Source organism: Gallus gallus, chromosome 10 (genome assembly GCF_016699485.2).
Source record: "Gallus gallus isolate bGalGal1 chromosome 10, bGalGal1.mat.broiler.GRCg7b, whole genome shotgun sequence".
Lineage (NCBI taxonomy): Eukaryota > Metazoa > Chordata > Aves > Galliformes > Phasianidae > Gallus > Gallus gallus.
In genome coordinates, this window is record NC_052541.1 from 5,901,078 (window position 1) to 5,923,502 (window position 22,425).

General features: G+C 37.4%; 3 protein-coding genes across 31 annotated transcripts in view; 1 reads left to right on the forward strand and 2 right to left on the reverse strand.

Moving 5' to 3' along the window:
- The window catches only part of APBA2 (amyloid beta precursor protein binding family A member 2), a 91,831-nt gene extending 77,248 nt beyond the window's left edge, over window positions 1-14,583 (forward strand). For all 17 annotated transcript variants that reach the window (XM_040706882.2, XM_040706880.2, XM_046899297.1 and 14 more), the window contains 5 exons: window positions 2,767-2,946; window positions 4,281-4,493; window positions 5,302-5,421; window positions 11,978-12,118; window positions 13,469-14,583. In XM_040706882.2, coding sequence (XP_040562816.1) covers window positions 2,767-2,946; window positions 4,281-4,493; window positions 5,302-5,421; window positions 11,978-12,118; window positions 13,469-13,540 — 726 coding nt within the window. In that variant the 3' untranslated portion in view covers window positions 13,541-14,583. The remainder of the gene's footprint in view (window positions 1-2,766; window positions 2,947-4,280; window positions 4,494-5,301; window positions 5,422-11,977; window positions 12,119-13,468) is intronic.
- The window catches only part of MPHOSPH10 (M-phase phosphoprotein 10), a 1,076,704-nt gene that overhangs the window by 93,185 nt on the left and 961,094 nt on the right, over window positions 1-22,425 (reverse strand). Inside the window, exon 2 of the mRNA XM_025154008.3 lies at window positions 1-53. The gene's annotated coding sequence lies outside the window, so the exon portion shown is untranslated. The remainder of the gene's footprint in view (window positions 54-22,425) is intronic.
- FAM189A1 (family with sequence similarity 189 member A1) overlaps window positions 12,129-22,425 on the reverse strand; it is a 105,377-nt gene continuing 95,080 nt past the window's right edge. For 2 of the 13 annotated variants that reach the window (XM_046899304.1, XM_046899306.1), the window contains exons 10-13: window positions 19,657-19,728; window positions 18,457-18,785; window positions 16,257-16,454; window positions 12,129-12,657 (exon numbers count right to left, since the gene is read on the reverse strand). In XM_046899304.1, the coding sequence (XP_046755260.1) occupies window positions 16,269-16,454; window positions 18,457-18,785; window positions 19,657-19,728 (587 nt within the window). In that variant the 3' untranslated portion in view covers window positions 12,129-12,657; window positions 16,257-16,268. Of the gene's footprint in view, window positions 12,658-15,874; window positions 18,073-18,456; window positions 18,786-19,656; window positions 19,729-22,425 lie in introns of those variants that run through there. The other 11 variants (XM_040706891.2, XM_015278996.4, XM_015278993.4 and 8 more) reach the window with 8 other exon arrangements.

Consider the following 22,425-nt stretch of genomic DNA (forward strand, 5'->3'; position numbering starts at 1 on the left):
CTCTGGTTGGTACATGCACTCCTTCTGAAAGATGCAACTTGATCCTTTGATATCTGAGAACACATACATTCAGTTAATTTTTTCAGTTCTTTTTTTTCATCCCAAGTGAAGGTTATGAAATAGAAGTTTTTGAATAAATGCAGTGGAGCTAAGAAGGTCTCTTTCTCTCTATTTAGAAAAATGTTTCTTCACAACCAAAAGAGTTTAGTAGTTCTTAAGCAGAAGGCAATAGCATGTAGGAAGAACTCTCAACTATTGCTTCAGAATATCTGTGCAGCAGAAAGGATAATTTCAGTCAAACTGAGATTCAATTCCATGGCAGCCGTAAATTGAGTTTTTACCAAGTAGTGCTTTAAGAAAGAAATGAGTGACCGCTTGAGAATTTTGGTTCTTTTGGTATTTCTGATGCAATTGAAAATTGGATTAATGTACTTGGAACCATTCTCAAAATAGGACTGCAGAACTAGTTGGTGCAGAAGGATTCTGTACATACCCATTTCAGCCCTGTGAAAGTTAATGGCATGCTATGCCCTTACCTCCTGTGGCAGAGTAGATAACCTTGCTTTGTTGCCATTGTCTGTCTGGACATTGTTTTGTAGCTAAATAGAAGATACTCATGTCTAAAGCAGCAGACCTGAGGACTTCAATGTGTGTGGAAAAAAATACCAAATCGTAAAAAGAAGAGAGAAAATTTGTTATCTGTTTTTAATTGGGAAAGTTGAAATACAGGTATGAGTTATGGGCAGAACTAAACATTTCTGACCACTGTTGTATAGGAACAGCTTTAAATATAATTTCTATCATATAAATTTAAAAAACATATATATCTCTTCAGTCATAATTATCAGGCTGCACAGTTTGTGAGCTAAGCAGTCATTTTCTTTATTTTAAAGCAATTAAGCTTGTGAAGGAGAAATGGTGCTGTCAAAAAGCTGGAGCTCTATACTGAGACTGTTCTCAGATCTACACCTGAGCTCTGAAACCACTCCGCTGCAGTCATCTTTTCAAGCAGCTGAATTACATTATCTGTAAGCTGTGCATAGTACTGAAGGCTTTCAAAAACATTCATAAAACTTTGCAAATACAGATGAAATTGAAAGGTAATTACTGTCTACTACTAGAAATAATAGAATATGACATCCAGGCATGTTGGTTTTGAGAACGTGAAGAGAAAGGTAATGGGCAGGAAAAGAAAGCAATTACGCTGGAGTTAGTAAGTCGGTAAGGACTGGTGATAAACTAATAATGGAATGAGACAGAAACACTCTTGGTGACTTCTGCACAACTACAAACACTGTGGTATTGATTAATTATTCTTACAAGAGTTGAGAAGATGTTTTAAAATGTGAAGGAATAGGAAGCGACTGGCTGTAGGCTAATTGTATCCCTCATTTTCCACTCATGCAGATTGGTGCTTTTGTGTACTTCACCACAACTGAAGGAATGTAGCATCAAAGAAAGCACCGTTTATCTGACAGGTAGACTGCAGAAAGACTTAGATTGAGGTTGTTGTCCAGAAAACCCCGTGCATCATAATGTGCTTGGTATGGCCTACTGTCTATGCAATTGCGCTGCATTTCCAGAAGAGTTTTATAGTTTTCATTATGAGTATTTTTAGGGAGTTCCATTCTTCAGATCACTGGGAGTAACATTACTCATATTCTCTAATGACAGATTACAGTTCCTGAAAACTACAAACATAAACCCCAACTGGGCATTCTCCTGTGAGCTTGAGGTGGGGGAAAAAAAAGACTTAAGTTCCTTTTACTTACCTCTACCTGTTTCTCTGTGTTCCAGTGCCACCTAGTGGAACCAGAAAGTAAATTATATGACAGTTCATTAGTTCCTCAATCTATGTGAATGTTGCAGTAAGGTAAATGTGCAAAGCAATCACTATCATTATAATCAATTTCTGTCAATTTCTTTCTAATGCATACGTATTTCTGGTACATCTAAATATCTGTAACTGTAACGTTTGATTAACTGTACACACTAAACAGCCCACTTTAATGAGAAGTCATCTTATATTACATACTACAGAAAAATCAATACCCAGATAAATGCTAAAAAAAAGTTAATAAAGATACAGGAGGTTTTAGGTAGTTAGCTTCTGACAGCTGTAGTCATGGCTCTGGCTGTGCTCTTGAAAGCATCTCTCACACTATTAGTGAAAAGGTGGTAACAGGAATAGTGATTGTAGATGTCCAGTGGCCAAGTAGAGCTATTACTGGTGTCCTTGGAACATGAGAGATGTCATAGCAGTAATGGGAGAGCAGATGTTTTTATTGAAGCATTGTCTTCAGTTGTATAAAACCAAGGCGGGAAAGCATCAGGTGACACTACAGCCAAAATCATTGGTGTGTACATGTTCATGAAGTCACATGAAAGCTTAGCAACAGTTCTCGTCACTCTTGCAAATACACCGTGGTGAGAAGCACAGTCTGTGACTGTATTCTGAAAACTCTTCCATATCGGTATAAGGCCATGTTCTCCAGTGCTCACTGGCACAGGGATATAAATAGCATGCGGCTGCTTGCTACTGCAACATGCTCATGAAAGGAGTTCAAATAGTTTTTTTAATATGGAGTTTGCAATTTGATTTTGGATATAAGGCATTTTTTTCAGTACAACTGACCTTATAGTGACATTATATACATACTAGCATAGCAACTTTGCAGGATTGTTTGACTTTGTCTTAAATCTAGTATCTCTTGTTTCTTATTGTTCCAGACCTTTCTCTCAGCTCTTTTGTATTTTATATTATAGGCACAGCTGATAGCTCAGTCTATTGGTCAGGCTTTCAGTGTGGCTTACCAGGAGTTTTTAAGAGCCAATGGAATTAACCCTGAGGATCTCAGTCAGAAAGAGTACAGTGATATCATCAATACCCAGGAGATGTACAACGATGATCTCATACACTTTTCCAATTCAGAAAACTGCAAAGAGGTAAAGTAGTTTTGGAATCTTCATTTCAGATTGATCTCTCTTTTTCAGAGGAATGTAGTTCTTTGTAGTTCTTCTTTGGCATTTTAAGGATGATTTAGCACCTCAAGATGCATTGTTTCATCAGTACTGTGCTACTAAAGTCACTTTCGTGAAATTAAAAAAAAATAATCCAGGTTATTTCTGCTTTCATTGATCATAATTTGATGATAATGCCATAAATTACCTCTGTGCCTACACCATTTGCAGTACACCATGTAAGGTGTTTTTATGTTTTACCAATGTATTGACAGAGAGAGATGGCAATCTATCTTCATGCCCACTCTAAGATATTTCTTACTTACCAGAGAAAATAACCACATGTCCAGGATGCTGTGATACTGGGCAGGCTAGTATCTCATCTAGTAGAACACAAGCAAAACTGCGACAAGAAATGGAGTTTCACACTTAAAATGCATGAAAAGGCAAGAATTTCCTATATTTACCCCTGAATTACTTAAGTGTAACTCTTAACAAAATATTTCACATGTTACATTTCACGTGTAGGTCACTGTAATACTGAGCATTCCAAACCAGAATGTGCTAACTGTAACTGTAACTGCACCCAAACTCTGCTCTTATCTTACACTGCTGCTTTGTGATGGGGACTTGGCCCACATTCCAAAGGCAGAGTTTCCATGCTGAGTCTTAAAGCAAACTTACTTTGATTTGAGTTCCCACTGCCTAATTCTTCAGTCACAGTTTTCCTACTTCTACTCATTTTTTTCCTAGCATTATAGTCTCGTACAGAATGTGTCTTCTTGGGAAGAGAGCATTTTCCATCTGTACCTCCAGATAAGAGATGTTAGGATTTGATGTGCTGTGTAACATGACTACAGTCACTAGATCTCAATAAAGTGTATTCATGTACATATAAACGTGACAAGATATTTCTCTTGTAGCAAACAAGGGAACATTCAGTTGGACAAATAATCATTTAAGTAGGAATTGAAACTCATGCATTTGGTATTCAGTTCCACCATCTTCGGTAGTTAACCAATATGTTAGTTTTTTTGTTTATCGTAAGGACATACCTTACCACCTAGAGCAAGCAACTGGAAACAGTCCCTGAAAAGAAATAACTATGTTACACACAGTTCTAACAGCGTTTTTGAAGTCATGCTACTATGCAATGGCAAGAAAATGGAATTATCGGAATTATCTTTGTAATTTTTAGGCATCAGTCAGGAACAACTGAGGTGCCAGTGCCCAAATCTGGACAAATCAAAGGAAAAAGCTTTATTTTTTTGTTTGTTTGTTTTGTTTTGTTTAATTCTAAATTCTCTTTCTAATTGCAGCTCCAGCTAGAAAAACAGAAGGGAGAAATTCTTGGTGTAGTGATTGTGGAGTCTGGATGGGGATCTATTCTACCCACTGTTATCCTGGCAAACATGATGAATGGAGGCCCTGCAGCCCGTTCAGGAAAACTAAGCATTGGAGACCAGATTATGTCTATTAATGGGACGAGTTTAGTTGGCCTACCTCTTGCAACATGCCAAGGGATCATAAAGGTACCCCAAACTTGCCTCTATAAGCTGTAGATTGTGAACTAGCAGAGAGATGATACTCTGACAAGCAACCCTGTAGATGTCTAGCAGATATGATTTTATGTATCACTATGAGAAACAAGGAAACTGTCACTAACAAAATGTAGACTTGGAAACAGGTTCAGGGGTGATAATGTACAGAAAGTTAGAGCTGGAAAATTTGGCTATACCTCTGTTACTGGACTATAGCAAACAAAACCCTGTCTGAAAAACCTGTCCAGCATAATTCTCTTTAAGTTTCATGATTCCCCACAGACTCCAAATTAAAATCTGAATATTCAAATCTACAATGCTGCTCATGAGCTCTGTGTAGATGAATTCACAGGAGGCTGAATGGGAACCTGATAGACTGTAGGACAGACCAAGTAAATGTATGAAGATTCCTCAGACACGATGCAATCTCAGGATGCATTACCTTTAAGTACTGAGACTAAATCTACTGTCTGTTCAAATATAACTAAGACCAGCAGCAGATTAATTAGCCAGAGACTGGTAGAGAGCAGGCAGTAGTCAGTTTTAGTATTTCTTGACTTGAAAGATTTTATGGTAATTAAAGGTAAGGCTTTGATGGGTATTGCTGGGCCAAACAGCTTAGGAAATACAGTACTGTTAATGAAATAGAGACATGTATCTCTAGGTTAACAACAGACTTCTATTAACTCCAGCTGTTGTCTCCCAAATCAACCACTTTACACTCTTGCAATTACGAAACTTAATGAAAGAGCAAATTAAGATCTCTTTGAGAAATATTATCTTTTGGGATGTTTTACAGGGTCTCAAGAATCAGACACAAGTCAAACTGAACATTGTCAGCTGCCCTCCTGTCACTACTGTACTTATAAAACGGCCAGACTTGAAATACCAGTTGGGTTTCAGCGTACAGAATGGAATTGTAAGTTTCTGTGTTCAGTAGCTATATTTTTCTGAAGAAGAAACACACTGAAATATTGAAAAATTCCTTGCACGTGCCTCTCTATAGATTTTGAGAACTTCTTCCTGGTTAGTGTATAAGTTTGCAGACACTTGCTGCACCTGCTGCAGTAGACCTTTGTGTTGCATTCATATCAAGCTAGATGTGTATTACGTATGTATATATGGGCATAAGCCTGCTCAGTGAAAATTATTGTTAACTTCAATGATTTGTTAGTTAGTTTTTGGAGGTTGGATATGTCAATGTTTGTCAATTGCCTCTACCAGCTACTGCCTTCACAACTACTCATCTCTACCTGGAGCTTCTACACAGACCTGAAACAGTTGATAATTTATTTTGTGTTCTCATTTAATGAATTGTGAGTTAATTCGTATTGATATACACCCACATTCCAAGACCTCAGTTTTTACACTCTGATTCCTTAATTAATCAAAACCTTACAATTAACTCTGATAACGTATTGGAAATGAGCAACACCAAAAGAACTGCTGCTATTCTTGAGGGCTTCCCCTGTGTAATACAGTTACAAGATTTATAGTTCAGGTTGTTTGGTGCAATATCTGGATCAGCTAATATACATATGATTCTGTCATTAGTGTGCCAGAGTTGCAAGGAAAGCAGTTATACTGAAAGAGATTTTTGCAATTCTAACTTTCTAATCTTAACTCTGATCCTTTTTTTTTTTTTTTTTTTTTTTTCTCCTTTCAGCACAGTCTCATTAAGGCTTTAATTTTTCTTCTACTGTGTAGAATTTATTTGGATTATATGGTAGTGGACTTGTCAACAGTTTAAGGGCTGGTCCGGCCCGGTTCCGCGACTAGTGGGGCGGAGGGATTTTGCAAAATCCGCGCCTCCAGGAAGGGAAACAGGGGACCCCAAAATAATTAAAAACAGCGGCAACGATCTGAGGAGAAACAAACTAACTTACTAAATATAGTATCGGAATGTAAGATAACACACTATAATCCTGAAAAGCAGACACAGGAATGTAATTGTGACTGCCTCTGGTTAAAGCTAAGGCTCTCTCACTACAAGTTAAAAAGAAAAAAGAAAAAAGAAAAAGGAATCCCTAGGTATCCCTTTCCCTTCTCTGCATGCAGCAGTTTCCCTTTAACAACAGTAAACAGGAGAACAGGTGTGACAAGTAACACTCACCCGGTGCAGCTCAGGGTTCTTTTCTCACAGTCCTTCTTTCCCAAGCCATTTTCTGGTACAAAGCAAATTTTCAGGGCACTGCTAGCTCAGGTAGCCACCCAGTGTTTTTGAGGGCTGATACAGCATTAAGGACTGCCTGCAATGCAGGACCATCACCTTTTCCTCTTCTTCCAGTCTATTAAAAAAAGAAATAAAAAGTCAGGCTATCCACACAGAAAAGTGCATTAAAAAGCAACTGTGGGCTGTGGTTCCCTGTTCTGTGAAACTCAGTGATTGAACTTGCCAGATTTGTTTGTCACCCTTGAAAAGAGTAGCAGGTCACTATAAAAGATACTGTTTATGAGCTGTACTATGCTTTGGGAAGCAGGTGGCTCGTTAGTGGATTCTCAGCTATTCTAGCTATTGCTGAGAAATTATTGTACCCAAGTTTTACGTGATCCTACGTAAAACGATCCAATGATCAGATATCATTGCATGGTCACAGCAGACTGGTGTGAATAATGTTACAACAAGGCTTTATCCAGCTGGAAGTACTCTGATGTGATACCTCCCCCCCAGGCTGATGTCCTTTAGAAGCACAGGTTTAAAGTATTTGTCACTTTTGGGATTAATGCTCTGATACTTGAGTAGACAGAGGTCTTTTGTTAAAAACAAAAATACAGAAAAATCAATCATAGTATTTCTGTCCTCCTTTGCACACCTTTAAACATGTTTCACCTACATATATGTATGTTTAGTGGGTCTGGACACTACTGGCAGTGCACTCAGCATTAGCATTTCCCAAGTGTTGAAATAAAGGATGAATGGGATGGGATCTGATTGTCCAAGATTTCACCGAGGATGTTGAGAACAGCACATTGTGTGAGGCAGAGATTTATTTCCTAATTGCCATCCTTGAGAAGCCCAGTACATACAGCTGGTGCAATGATAAAAAGAGAAAATACATGTAAGGAACAATGAGCAGTACCACAGTGCGTTTATCACCTCTTCTGGGAGGTCTGTCACAGTACTATCAGGGGTGGGTCAGGGCTGCACGAAAGGCAGATTAAAAGAAACATATGTCCTTGCAGGGTGCTAACAGAGTCTGAGAGACAATCCAGTCATCAGATTGTCCCATCTGATCATCTCTTATATAGTTGGAGCCTCAGTCCTGCACACCTTGGTTGTTTCCTTTCATAGTGCGCTCTCTCCATCTACTGGACATTTGTTGTATTCACCACTGTGGATGGTCACAAATCATTGTTTTTACATTATTAACATTTAGATGACATCCAATAGAAAGTTTACCAAATTCAGCATAAAAACCATTCATAGAAAACAAAGAAGAAAGGTTTGTAAAATACATTCCATTTATGAAGCTTTTGGATATATTTATGACATACATTTATGAAGTTTTTGGATATAAAAGCTAACGAACAAAAAGAAGAGTTTAGTATCTTTTGTTAGGCTGCTACACAGACTGGTTTATGGTCCTGTAATTTCTTGCTCAGATAAAAATTTCCTTTATTTCAAGCAACATTTGAAAATATGACTCTGCAAAGTACATTTTCCTGATAGTTTAACACTTAACTTTTAAAAACATTCTTCTAAATGCTAACAATTGTTATAAAACACGATGGGAAGCAACACCCTAATCTTTTGTTTGGCTTAGCATTTGCACAGTGAAGAAACAAACAGCTTGCCAGATCAGGTATAATTAAATCTCTCCTACTGCTGTGCAATTACCTCATTATGCATGCATCTGGTACTTACTTCTGTTCCTCTTCTGATAACAGTTTTGTGGTGATTCCTTTTCAACCTGCCTATCTCATCTGTGCAGAATGTACAGCTATTGTCTTTGTGAATAGCCCATAAACAACCTGAACATACGGAAGTACTATTTGAGCTGGGATTTCTTTTTATAGGACATCAGGAAAATGCAGAGACTGCATTGCTGCAGGTGACTGCTTCAGTTTGTGTATTCTGTATAGCCTAATTCATGTAAAGCCTGAAGTTGTGCCTCAGGGAGCAGTAGAGGAGGCAGCTTTTGGAAGTTTTAGTTAGGAAACAGCACAACTGCACAGATTTAGAGTGTTACATGTGCAAAATTGTTTTTGCACTAATAATCGCAGATATTCTACATGGCTCTTGAAGGCTTCTGCAGTAGCTTCACTGAACACTTAGAAAAGAAAACTGAAATTTGAACTTCAAAACATTAAGAAAAAAAATATTGTGCATCTACATGAAACAAGTGGCAGAAACGCTGTGATGGGGAGGTGAATATAAAGCAACCTATCAGCCATCTTTTGAAAATTATTATGCCACACTTCTTGTAAAATTCATATTTAAGTAAGTCGTCCTCTCACATCACCTCATTTTCTTGTTTCCTGCATTATGAGAGATAGAGCCACCAGCTGTACTTCAACTGCTAATAGCCTGCCACTTCTCAGCAAACTCTGATGCTCATTAACTTCCTCTGAGAAGTGTATCTACCCATCCCCAGTCCAGCAGAATTCCATACAGTAAGACTAGTTAAAAGTTAACCAAACTGATAATTAATTCTTGCTTTCTTGCCTTTGTTTGTATTTGCGTAAACTTTTGAAGAAAAAAAGAAATATAGGGCTTAAATAGAGAACTATAGATGTGAGATGACAAGAAACCAGGTTTAATAGGTTGTATTTAGGTATTTGCTCAGAGAAAACAGTTAGTTTGTCTTGTATTGTACTACAGTCGATATTTTGATACACAGTATAATTAAACTGAGTACGTAACAGCTGGGTAGATTCAACTAGTATGGTTTGCTTTTATTTTTTCTCTCTGTTTACACAACAAATAGAGCACAGGCTCTTGCTTACAAGATCTGGATCAGTTATGCTTTATTTAATAATAGTTGCCATACTTCACAACTATGATAGCCAGGTAAACAGTCCTGGCTGAGTAGAATCTCATATACATAAGGTACTGCTCACCTTAAACTTGCCAGCCCAAATGTCTCACATATGTGGGCTGGAGACTGAAGTCTTAGGCTGTTTTCAGTCAGTCACTCACAGGAGCCACATAAATCTGTGCCAGAAGTGCAATACATTTCCTTACATCTGCGCTCTGCCTCTAGCGCAACATGATCTGTGAAGCTAGTCAGAGCCACTTGAGATCTGTGTCTGTTCCTTTTTCTACCTCATTAAAATATCTAATGCTTACAAAAAGGAAGCTGAATCCTCTCCCTGGAGAGGGATCATGTTCTTGAATCAGGATAAGAGACCACTTCCTATGTCTGAGGCTGTTAGAAATTCACTGGTACTAAAAGCGCTTTGAGTGCCCCAGAAGAAAAAAATGCTGTGGATAGATACACAAGCCATTATCTTTTCCTTCATGCCAGTGGGGTTAAAGGCAACATTTCCAATTGCTCTGAAAGCTTTTATTTCAGCTGGTTGTATAGTCTGTGTATTTTACTTTATGAAATGTATGTATGGGGTTTCCTTTGGCAAATTCTGCTCTTGTCCTGTCACAGGACTCCATGCAATCCCAAACAGCACTGAACAAATTTGAACACTGAGTTAAATGAGAAGCTTTGTATAAGAGTCAGGTGAAGATCTGTGTAATACAGCTTATCTTGTTAAGGCAATGATTAGAAGGTAGGCAACCTGTACAACAACACACACTGAAATTCAAGATGCCAATTCTGTGAAAGGTCTTGATGCTGCCTCTAACCATTAGAGTCCATCAGAAGCAATTTAAGAGCCACAGTAGGCAAAGCTCAGCCACTCATAGAGTGTCTGCTGCAAGGTAAGCTTCACTGTTGGATAAACTTTTCCATAATGTTAAAGAAGGTGGGTTTTATTTGTTTGTTTGTTTTATAATAAATGAAGATCTATATATTTTCCCTCTTCATATCAGATACCCTGAATTTGAGTAAGGATTTAATTTCTCTTAGCACTGATATTTGCAAAGAGGACATCAAAAAAAAAGCATTAGTCGTATAGAAAAGATACTGCTCAACCACATTTCACCCTCATTTTATGCTAGCTTGTCCATCTTCCCACATACTATATTTGTTCCTGAATTAAATTATAAACTCGCTGAGACACAAGCCACATTTTATCATACTTACATTTAGCTCAGAGCAAACTATCAGATCTCAACAAAAAATTCTTGGCATATGATTATAACCACTGACAGTAATTGCAGAAACAGCCATCATTGGGTGCTGTTCCTGTAGCACTCATTTCTTTTCCACCAAGAACAGGTTTTTCTCAGTGAGCAACAGGTACCTCTCAGCATGGTACGCTCTGCTCAGTTTCAGAGATTCAAACTATACGGCACCTGCCTTACGTGCTGTGTGAGCTTAGGTCTTCTGAAACTATTTAGCAGGAACGTCCATCCAATACACATCTTTCTAGACTGACAGGAAGGCCCCATCATAGCGCAGATATTGCAGAGAAGACAGTTTTTTAATGAAGATCACCATCCTGCAATGAACTGTATTCCTTCTGCCTACACAAAAAGCATTTTGTAACCTCAGAATCATTTCAAACACCAGTGACTGTTAAGATTACGCCTGATAAACATAATTTTTATATAATTATTTTCCTATTATAGGAGGCATAAAATTAAAAAACTGTGCATATTTCTTTACTGGTACCTGTGGATGCCAGCTGAAACAGTGGACTGATTTGCCTTCTTTGTCCTAAACTCTCTCTAGTCAGCAGCACTATAAAACATGGAGAAAAGCGGTGGCTCAGGAGGGCAGAGTGCCCTTTTCCAGCCTGCAGAGGTACAGAAAACAAGCTGTCATCCTTCACTATTCAATTAATTTGCTGATAACAGCCTGTAATAAGAACGTGCTCACTCAAGACCCTGCACCACCTTTCAGTACAGAATGCCTATATGGCATCATCCTTTCATTCAGCCTACATCAGTGTTTCTCCAGGATTAAGGATTATGGATCAAGCTTTATGTCAGTTTTTTCCATGTATATGAAAAGTTTGCTGTTGTAGATTAATTTGTATTCTAGTTGTTTTTTACATCTCATTGTGTAGAAAGAACAATGCGGTAATTTCAGAGAGTCCAGATGGTACAGTGAGAAACAGTTTTCAAAATAATCAGTTTCTTATCCCAACAGTATGTAAAACTCCACTTTTCCCCATAACTCCACTTCTGCTGCTTCTGCCTTGCGGCGAGGTGCAGCCCTGTACGTGTTTACACGTTCCCAGTCCAGAAGAACCAAAGTAAAAATGGTCATTTCCATAAATTCTGAAAAATGGTAAACCAGTAATACCTTGTAGTACTGCTTATTGCTTTCTGCTAGTATCTCTGTATGGTGTATTAAATCCTATTAACTGCTATATTTTGACATTTCTAATCTTTAATAACTTTTTCTTGGCAGATTTGCAGCTTGATGAGAGGTGGAATAGCTGAGAGGGGAGGGGTTAGAGTGGGTCATCGTATTATTGAGATCAATGGACAAAGTGTTGTTGCAACTGCTCACGAGAAGATAGTACAAGCATTGTCTAATTCAGTGGGAGAGGTAAGAAAAGTATTCATTAAATAATCTTTAATTTTTATCAAAGACTTAAAACTTTTGAAAAAATATCGATTGAAAAATGTCTTAACAGTATTAAAACCATCAGTCAATTGGAGTTGAGCACTGATAACAATTAACAAAACATCTTTGAACAATCAGATGTACATTCAGTATGTTTTTACACTCATTTCAAGAGTTCATGGCATGATTCTGAACCTCAGCCTGCTGTTTGAATTAAACCAGTCAATTAAGCATGTCAGCTAAGTCTCTTAACTTCTGACAACAGCATTTGTAGTAAAAATAAATCAGTGTTCAAAGAGCAGAGATAAAAATTTATATGTATTTTAATTCACTTTGACGGAACATTTCCAACTTACCTTGGGAATAAGACATCTCTCTGCAGTACTTTTAGAGAAATCATCAATGGATGAACAAGATCCTCTGGTTTACCAAAATCTACTGAATTTAGAGTAGGATCATGCACAACCCTGGCCAGATCTTCCACTACCTCCTTTGCCATAAATCGGAGGTAACTTCTTTTCCTGTGGAAAATGGTACTTGAAAAAGAATTCAGAGTACATGCAGTACGTGCATGTTGGCAGGAACAAAGCTATGTAGATTTCAAGAGAACATCCATGTCTTTGCGGTACCTCTTTGCTGCTCCACAGCTCACTGAACATGAGAGCATTACGAAACTTTTTTTTTCTTTTTTCAGCATTAAGAGACCAAGCAGACTGAACAGTTACTAAAGAACATAGTCCTTAGCCTCATATAGTCTGATAGCTACTTTATAGGTGTTAGTAAGTTTCTGATACAACTGATTACCTGATACCCTCTGATGCTTACCACAATTCTCTTTGTAAAAACAAATATACCAGCTATACAAGAACCTGGCTCCCTAAATTCTGGATTGGCATTTAAAGTATCAGGTGATAAAGATCAAATTTGGTGTTCAAACATTCATCAATCAGGAGAAAATACAAATAAAAGGACCCTCAAATCAGGGAGCAAAGTTGAGGAAAATGCAACCCTAATTGACATTAGAGGAGCAGATTCAATTTGCAGAAAAGTTTGTGCTTTTTTTTTTTTTTTTTTAATGGCTGTAATTGGAGTAGAGTGTAACACTAAGAAGTATTTAAGCATCCTCTCAGCTACGTGGGGGGACTTCCTGTCAGATTCACTGCAAAAATAAAATGCAGCAAAACAGCTTTTCACATCCAGAGAACTTCTAACAAGAAACTTTGGTAACATTCACATCAGTAGGAACAAATGGGAGAGACAGACTGGGCCTTGTGAATTACTTAAAACTAGTAGAAAGCAATTCTGTTAATTTTTGTGTAAATCAATCAACAGATTCATATGAAGACTATGCCAGCTGCCATGTTCAGGCTTCTAACTGGGCAAGAGACACCCCTATACATCTAGCATGCGACTCTCTTGCAGGAAAATAATTAAATGATTCCATCAAAGCTGAATGAATTAATGATTCCATCAAAGCCCTCATAGCTGAAGAGAATTTTGTATTTTGTACGAATGAAAGGCTTTGAAGCTGCCATGAGGACTCCGAACCAAGGAACAGACGGGTGTCTGTTTTTTCTCTCCTTTTTATTTCTTTGCCAAAAAGTGATGAGAAGGATGGTCAAGGACAATAATCACTGACACAGAATCTTTGTAAATCATTTAAGTATTTTGCAACATCTTCTAAACCCTTTTCTCATAAAACTTAAAACATATTTATTTGTAACCTTTATGTGAAGTGATGTATGTATGTCTGTCCTGTTTGATAACACGGTGAATGTGAAAACTTGATGAATGAGACTACAGGGAATGGCAAAGATAAGCAATTAGAGAAAACTATGGCTGCCTAAGCTAAAAAAAAAAAGAATCCCAGTCTGTAAAGTGGTCCGAGAGCATTGTGTAATTTTAAAACTGGTGCTGAATAGATGGTATTTCAGTGGAAAGGAATGTGTGCAGTTAAACCTTTTAGATTCTAATGTAAAGAAAAACCACTGTAGTACTCGGTATTGTTATGACAAGTGTAACCTGTTTGGCAAGGTGTGAACATAAACATGTAACAAGTGTTTCATATGCTAAATAAAGAATAATTGCCACAAGATAAAAATCAAAATATTTATTTAGATACATATTTATTTTTAATGCTTGTGATTTTTATGATTTAACTGAGTGATTCCATGGATGACTTATTGCACAGTTCGTGTAATGTATGTGTTGGGCTGGTTTTTTCTTCTAATTTTTGCATATTCTTTGTTAATATGAGCTCAAAATGGGAAAGCCATGCTTACCTGTTCTCTGTTTTTTTATACAGCATTCTTATTCCTGAGGGCAATGTGTTCTGAATGTAAATTGTTCCAACAAATAACCTAGCACCATCAGCAGTACTGGAATGTGTGTAGATTAAAAAAAAAAAAGTAGTAGTAAAGTTGTATTCTTTATGCGATAAATGTTAATTGGTGTAACTTTTTGTCTAGGTTTTTTTTGGGGGGAGGGGGTGGGAGGGTGCAGAGGGGGCAAAGCCTTGAGGAAAATACACTGTGACTTAATAAGCCTTACCATGCAGTAACTAAAGAGCTTTAGATGACTGTACTTCAAGGAGTAGTGTGTTGCATGCAACTGACCTTAGGAAAGAATTAACCTATAATCACTAAATAAATCTGAAATAACAAAGAAAGCTCGCTTATTTTGTTTGTTCCACAAGTTTACATCATAAAGAATTCAAATATCATTTAATTCTTCAACTAAGTGCAGTTGCAAAGGTCACAGGTTGTTTTTTGAAGAGAAATCATCTCTTGAATTAGTAATTAATGTATCATCGTCATCTTTGAGCTGCTGCTTTCAAATAGCGTACCTTGTTGCCACTGGATGTCACTGTAAGTTCACATCAGTATGGAAGCATGGTATACTTTCAAATGAATTATTCCATAAAAATTAAGCTACCCATCTTCAGCTACGTTCCTTTGTGACCTTTTCACAGGATGTCTGCTCAGCTCAGAATGACACAAATGAAAGCAGTATATAATTAAACATCAAATGGAAACTGTAATGCTGCTGACAAGCACTGCTGCAAAAAAATTAAAACCCTGAAACGTCAAAACCTGTGGTAGGTTCTTTACGAGAACCTTTTGTTTAAGGCCTTTCCGTTTTCCTCTGAGAGAGCCAGGATGAAGCTTGCACTGGAAGACATTGCTGGTAGAGCTCTGTTTATGCTAGTAATCAAATTAGTGTCAACAATACTTACCTTTTTTTTTCCTAAGATAATTTTAATAAAAATGCAGCAGAGACACAAGGAAATGCTTCAGTAATACAACTCCTAATTGGAATAACAATTCTTTTTGCAAATGTTCATGGCTCTGCTAGATAAAAATCCATCTCATTTCCTATCACCTGATGTTTACCAGCTTAGAATAGAAAACCTTATTGGAAATGCAGAATTTCAGCAACTTCCTCCCTAATGCACCTTTTGGCCACAATTCACAGAGTACTTGAAATGTCAGATTTCAGTAGCACAAGCTACTCCACTAATAACCTCATGACCATTGAGAACAAAGTAAAAATAAACCACACCACAGCCTTTAGTATCATTTAAAGGGGCAACACATTGCAGGGGTTCAGAGGGAAAGAATAATACAGATCAGTTAGTCTGGCATGAAAGACACAGGAAAAATGAATTAGAAGCAGCACTGTATGTGCATATCAATCACCTTTACAGTTCTATCCAAATCAGTTGTTGAAAAAGCAAAGTCCAGAAATACTTTTTATTAAAACACTGATCATAGTTAAAACACCTTGAGGTACATTAAATAAATACAACTTCTAAGTTGTACAGCCAGTCTGTGGTGGTTTTGCAATGGTTTTGAAGAAATGCTAGACAGCATCAGCAGCAGTGAAATATATGCACTTCTGGTTGGGAAAACATTTGTTACGACTTTACTAATAAATCAGTTATTTTTTTTTCAAAATGCAGGGCTGAAATTTACATTCAGAAAAACAGGTGTTCTCTTCCTGCTGTTGGAAAAAAGGTAGAATTTCCAAGGAAGACACTTTTTCCTTTTTAAGCCATCCACTACTTGCATTTCTCCCAGTCCTGGTTTCTTCCTTAATTCTCTCTGCTGGAATCACATACCTGTGCATATTATCAAAGGATGGTCTCCTGGCAAACTCCAATTAAACTGTGAGGCCTGTCCCGCTCTAAGCTGCGAGTGATATGGGACCTGCGTAAGAAGGCAACTGGAGAGCTCAGAGCACCACAACTCTGAAGATGAAGGTCTTCCTGAAGTCGCTTTCTAGAGGTATTCACACTCAGCTGGGAACTTGTAATTACCTGTTCAAAAGGGCAGGGATGGAGAAGGAAAAAGTGGAGAAAACAGGGTAAATTTTTTTTCCCATTTAAAAGGTTTGTTCTCTGAACATAACTTCCAGTAAGTTACCCAGTGATGGAGCTCCACCAAAGGAGATGCATGTTATGCAGCCACCCAGAGTCTATCCCACTTCTGTTTTTACACCTGGTCATAGCTGGCTATTGGAAAGCAAAGTCAGGCTCGAAAGGTATCAGGTGTTGCACCTGTACCACAGTATTACATCAACAAAGGAGCAAACAAATATTTGTTTCTCTGTGTAAGAGTGGGAAGGAAACTGGTGGAAAAGGACAGTTTTGCTTCATAAGAAACAAATGCAAGTCTGGAGTAAATTAAATTCATCTATTTGTTTTAGGAGAAGGAGATGCTTTGGTGAAGGTGGAAGAGCACTAAAACCTTGCAAGCCTGATAAACATTTTGGAGTTAAAATAACAATCAGCCTGCTTCACAGATCTGAATTATACAGCCATTTCACCAAAATCCTGTCACTTACACAGACTGGTGGGATGGCCCGGAGTTTTACTAAAGAATGCTGTTTTCTGGCTGAAAAAATACCTTTCCTAAAATGATTTCTTTATTGTGAAAAGAAACCCACACATATGTCCCCTTGGAGCAGAGAGATGTGCACAGGGTAAAAACTGTGCTATGAGTTTCTAGTTTTATGAGCTACATAAACACTCGGATTCCTTCACACTCTTCTGTTTTGAGCAATTAAGTTTTTTTTTAAAGATACTGTTTTCGTTTTCAGCTTTCTAACCCTGAGGATTTCATGGCCTACAAATATTGTAAAGCAATAAAAATGTTAAAAGTTGATTCCATACTGTCACTCTGAGCATGTCATGGTAGTACTGCTTTTCTACTGATGTGACCTGACTTAAATAATACAGTGCTCCTTCTATATTCTACTTCATAGTTAGCAAAAGGCAATCCTGCAGCAAGATTGCAAATGGTGCATGTTTCCTGCTAAACTTCAAGCTACTTCACATGCAGTTTAAATGTTATTACATCCTGTTTAAATACTTAGCAAATTTACCCCAATCAACAGACTAATGCCACACATATTAAGTATCTCAGAAGGTAAAACCAGCAGATCCAGGTGTCCACACTTAATCATCAGTCTGGGTCTGTGGAAAGCCTTCTGTCAACCTGAACACAGTTAGTCAGTGTTAGGAACATTCTGCTTTTCAAACCTGTCCATATAAAAGGAACTTCATTTCTATGTCTATCACTCTGGTAACAATACTACCAAGAGGTGATTCATCACCTTCCTTCCCCAAAGAAGATTTATTATTAAGCATGTATTATATTATAAAAGTTGCTGCCACTGCTAATTCCCCTGTTTTATAATCCCTTCCGAGCCCTGCATCTGTTTTATTCTATCTCATGGTGAGAAGATGTACTGTTCTTTCATTTGGAAAAGCACAAAATTATCAATTATTTTTCTTATAAATAGCAAGGATCATTATCATTCTTCTAGCCAGGTTTAAGGGTAACTGCAGTGTTCTGCTTCAACAGATTGTGGTTCTACTTGTTTATCCACTCTTTCTTTTCCGCTAGTAGCTTTTGTTGTACAGACACAGCTGCCTGAAAAAAACAACAGACCCAAGTCAGTTCTGGAACCCATACCTCTATATATGAACACAAATGCATGTATGGAATAGTATGTCCCAGGTGTAAAAAGACTTTGGAAATACCAAGTTATGATTACCAACGTGTAAAATCGGTTCCCTGGAGATCGCGAGGGTATTACCAGTACTGGGTCTGGAGGAAGAATCTTCAATACATTTATGACCTCCTCAGTGTATAACACATTACTCCTTGATAAATATTAGTTATTTCTTACTGAAGTCATGTTATTATAAAAGAATTTCAGTAATAATTCTTTCAAGTATTTAAAAGTGTAAAAACATTTCCATACAATATGTGTCTATCAGAGTTGAACAAATCTTTAGAACATTTGTGGCCTACCTGGTCTATAATATTGGCACTGAAGATGGCTTCTTCCATGTGTCTTTCATCAGATTTTATTACTGACCGTATACTGTTCACTACATGACGTACTTCTGGAGGGAGATTACAGTTTGAATGTTCCAAAAATTTTGCCACTAAAATTTTTGTATCTTTATAGGCCTTAAGGTCCACTAAAGAGTGTGGTCGTTCTTTTGAGACTGTCTGCAAAGCCTTTGGCTTTAAGTGTAGATCAATTTTCCTTGTATCCCTCTGTTTTCCAGTTGGTAGGAAACTGCTCAAAGAATGCTGACAAGCAGAGGCAGCCATATGAGAACCAGAAACAGGAACTAAAAAAGGGGGGGAAGAATATCTTTAAAGTAATAGTTCCATGATTTTTTAAAGAAGAAAAAAAAGCAAGTCAAGAAAAAACAAGAAAACTTTCAGGCTTTTTGGTGTTTTTTTTTTTTTTTTTCCTGAAGATAATAACAATATGTGATCAAGGAAACACTCCAAAATGGGTAATTTTAACCAGAAGCTGGGCTACAATTTACTCCCATGAGCATGAAAGACTGCATCTCGGTGAGCGAGCAGGTAATTAAAGTACTTCATAAATTTCCAACATTTCTGTTACATCCACTTTCAGGGATTCCAGTTGACATTAATGGTAAGGGGAAACACCAACTAGTCAGTGTTATACACATAACTTGTAATGTTTTAGCTTGTCTGACTTTAAGAACCGAGTTCCCCTTCTAGTTAGACCTCACAAATAAGAGCAGTGAATATGAGAGATCAGCAAGAAATAGAGAGAGCAAAAACACTGAACTAAAATGGAGACTTCAGTCACAGCATTTGTGATTTGTGATCAAAGGCTGCTTCCAAAAAAGTGCAGCTGTAGCTCTGTAACAGGATGAGAAAATTCTGCATGCACATCTCATGCTTGGGTGTGGAACAATCAATTTTCCCTTTTCACAGTATGCTGTGAGACAAACAAACCCAATCCACTACATTCAGTACAAAAACAGCACTCTGTCAATAGGTGGGCTCTATGCACGTGTGTAAATACGACTCCATCAGTGCTGTACATCATGCATGTATTCAGTGATCATTAAAGCAATTTTTACCTCACATTTTCTTGATCTTATTTTCTATATCAGAAGCTTATTTTAATTTATTTTTTTTAAAAAAAGAAACCCACCTGCTTTAGAAAACTGATCTCACCTGTTTCTAATGTCGCTGAAGATCCTGCATCTTGATGCTGTCTACATATAGGACTCCAGGCACAATGATCACCTTTAAACAAAGAGCCAAAAAGAGCACAATCAAGCCCTGTTATCCTCTGTTGAAAGCAAGGAGAAAATATGTTTGGATCTTTTATCATCACCTTTACTGAATGAATCTACTCAGATAAATATTACTCGCATAAAGTCTATTCATGAAGAGAAGCTACTATGTACAGAAATGTCCATTCAGTTATTAAATAAACAGAGACAGAAAAATACAGTTCCTTGCATGATGGTTTCCTCTCTATTATGCAGCTCACATCCAATATATTTCAGGCCGAGGCACTTAAGTTAGAGAAGGCTCAGTGACTTCTAGGTGCAGAATTCAGACCATACTGTATTTCCTTGGCAAACATAGTTTATATTAAAAATAAAATAAAAAAATAATGGAGAAACAGGAAAGATGAAGCCTTTTTTCCTATAAGAATAGTCTTTTGTTCAGTTCTTTTTTTTTTTTTAATTTAATTTAATATATTTTCATTCTTTGCAGAACAAATGCTATCCACCACAGATTAATCCGATAGGTAGGCTGACCACTATAGTTACTGCTGATCCAATTAATAACAAGTGGTTACAGAGCATCTGAACACAGCTCTAAACATAGTTGCCCTCTAATGAGAGTGCTTCTGTGATGCCAGCACAGATCAATGATCATGAGATCACACTACATAACGGCACAGTCTTTGTGATCTCAATCTTGTGACAGTCAAGGTGAAATAAACCCTCCCATTTATGCTATGCCTGTTTACATCTGTTTTCAGAACTGAAAACTATTTTAGACTTCTTAGCATAACAGAAGAGGTTTTTTATTCCATTTCTTCTGGGAAGGTCTGTCATGTAAAGCTGGCACAAACCTCTCTGGCAGAGAGAACAATTCAACGAAGTCAAACATAAGATGCTACAAACACGGAGAAGTTGTGAGAAATTAAGACACTATTATGTCTTTCATTTTTCTTTCCACTGCACATTGCACTGGAGTCATACAGATGGTTGTGAAATAGAGCACCAACTCAGCATACACAGTAGGTGTATGCTTTCTTTTAGCCTCTCTCGACTCATATTGTGACACATCTAAGCCTGCAAGCTACTTGAAGTGTGCTCCAAATCTTCCATGTCTGTCAGTGTTACTGGTGCCATACATTATCTGCTACACAGGTTTATCTTACCAAAACTGCAATATTACATAATGTATGGCCCGCAGAATTATGAGCATTTATCATACGTATCTACATATTTAAAATCAAGTACGGAAGTATTAGAAGCTGCCACAAGCACCTGGCACGTGGTAAATTGCCAATTCCAATCTGAGTGGTTTCCAAATGATGGACAACAAAAAGTAAAGAGAGGAAGGTGAGCAAAGTAATGAAAAATTTCAGACAAAAATTTTGGTGAACTCTGTTTTGCCAAAAATATTAATGAAATAAAGATGCAAATCAAATCTAACCTCAAATGCCTCTCCTAAACATTCATTTTAAGGGATCTTCCATATGCAGAACAGCAAAGTAGGCCAGCACAGACACACCAAGTTACTCCCATAATCCCCTTTACAACATGTGTATCAGTATTCCTAGAACCATCTCTGCATTGCTGTTAAAATCTTTGCTAAACCCAGTTAAATCTCTGTAACGTTCAACTCTTGTTCTTAGCTCATACAGGGCTAGGAACTTGGAAATTAGTCAAAGTAATTCCCATAAGAAGAGTTAATTAAATAATGCCACTCCTCCAGAAGAGATGATGGATGTATTTAGGACATGTAAAAATAAAGGCAGAGCATCTGTTATGGCAGGTGTCCCAGAAGTCAGCTAGAGCACATAGATATGGCTGCCTACATTAATATCTCTGTCAAACACTACTCAAAGAGCATATGGAGCTCAATATGGAAAACTTGCAGAGTGTAATCCAGAAGAGAAAGAGCTGTTCTTCTTGTGTTTGGCCCAGTAGAAAGGATTCCAAAATTCCTACTTACTGTCTGCACAACAGCTTCATAGAGCCTATATATCCTAGCAGATTAAATTTCATAAAATAAGCACAGACCTCTAGATTAAAGATTTACATTTCCTCAGCAGCATGCTGAGCCCAGATTTCTAAAGGTAGCTCAGTCAATTACTGTACTAGGTATGAGGTCTCTGAAATTCATAGGAAGAGAATAATGATACAGGAAAAACCATAACACAATCAACACTTCTACATAAAACTAGCTATATCAGCATTTTGTGTACTCTTTTTTTTCTTTTCTTTTTCTTTTTTGAGGTAGTAGGTTCCTCCCCTAGATGCCTTAGACAGCCCAGGGAATGCTTCTGTATCAGCACAATCTGCCTATCACTTTACAAAGCCTTCATCTTTGCTTTCAGATCACTTTTCCATGTTAACCTCTCCAAACAGCTTACATAAAACCCATACTCCTCAAATGCCTTAGATACTTCTATACTCCTGTTATTGTTTGATCAAACCACTGCCTACTAAATCAAACATATATTTTCCACTAACAAGCAGATTTTTAGAAAGATACAGTGTTCAGCTAATAATTCCTCTCTTCTCCCCTATTTGTCTAAAAGGAGATATGTAACAGATGCTTATCTTCAACAGTCACAGGCTCTCCTTTTCTTTCATCACCTTCTTGTATGCCTCATCTCTCCTTTCTTACTCTAAAACTTTTCACAATACAGTCCAATATAGTCACACTGTGACTGCCTCTGAAATGAAACTG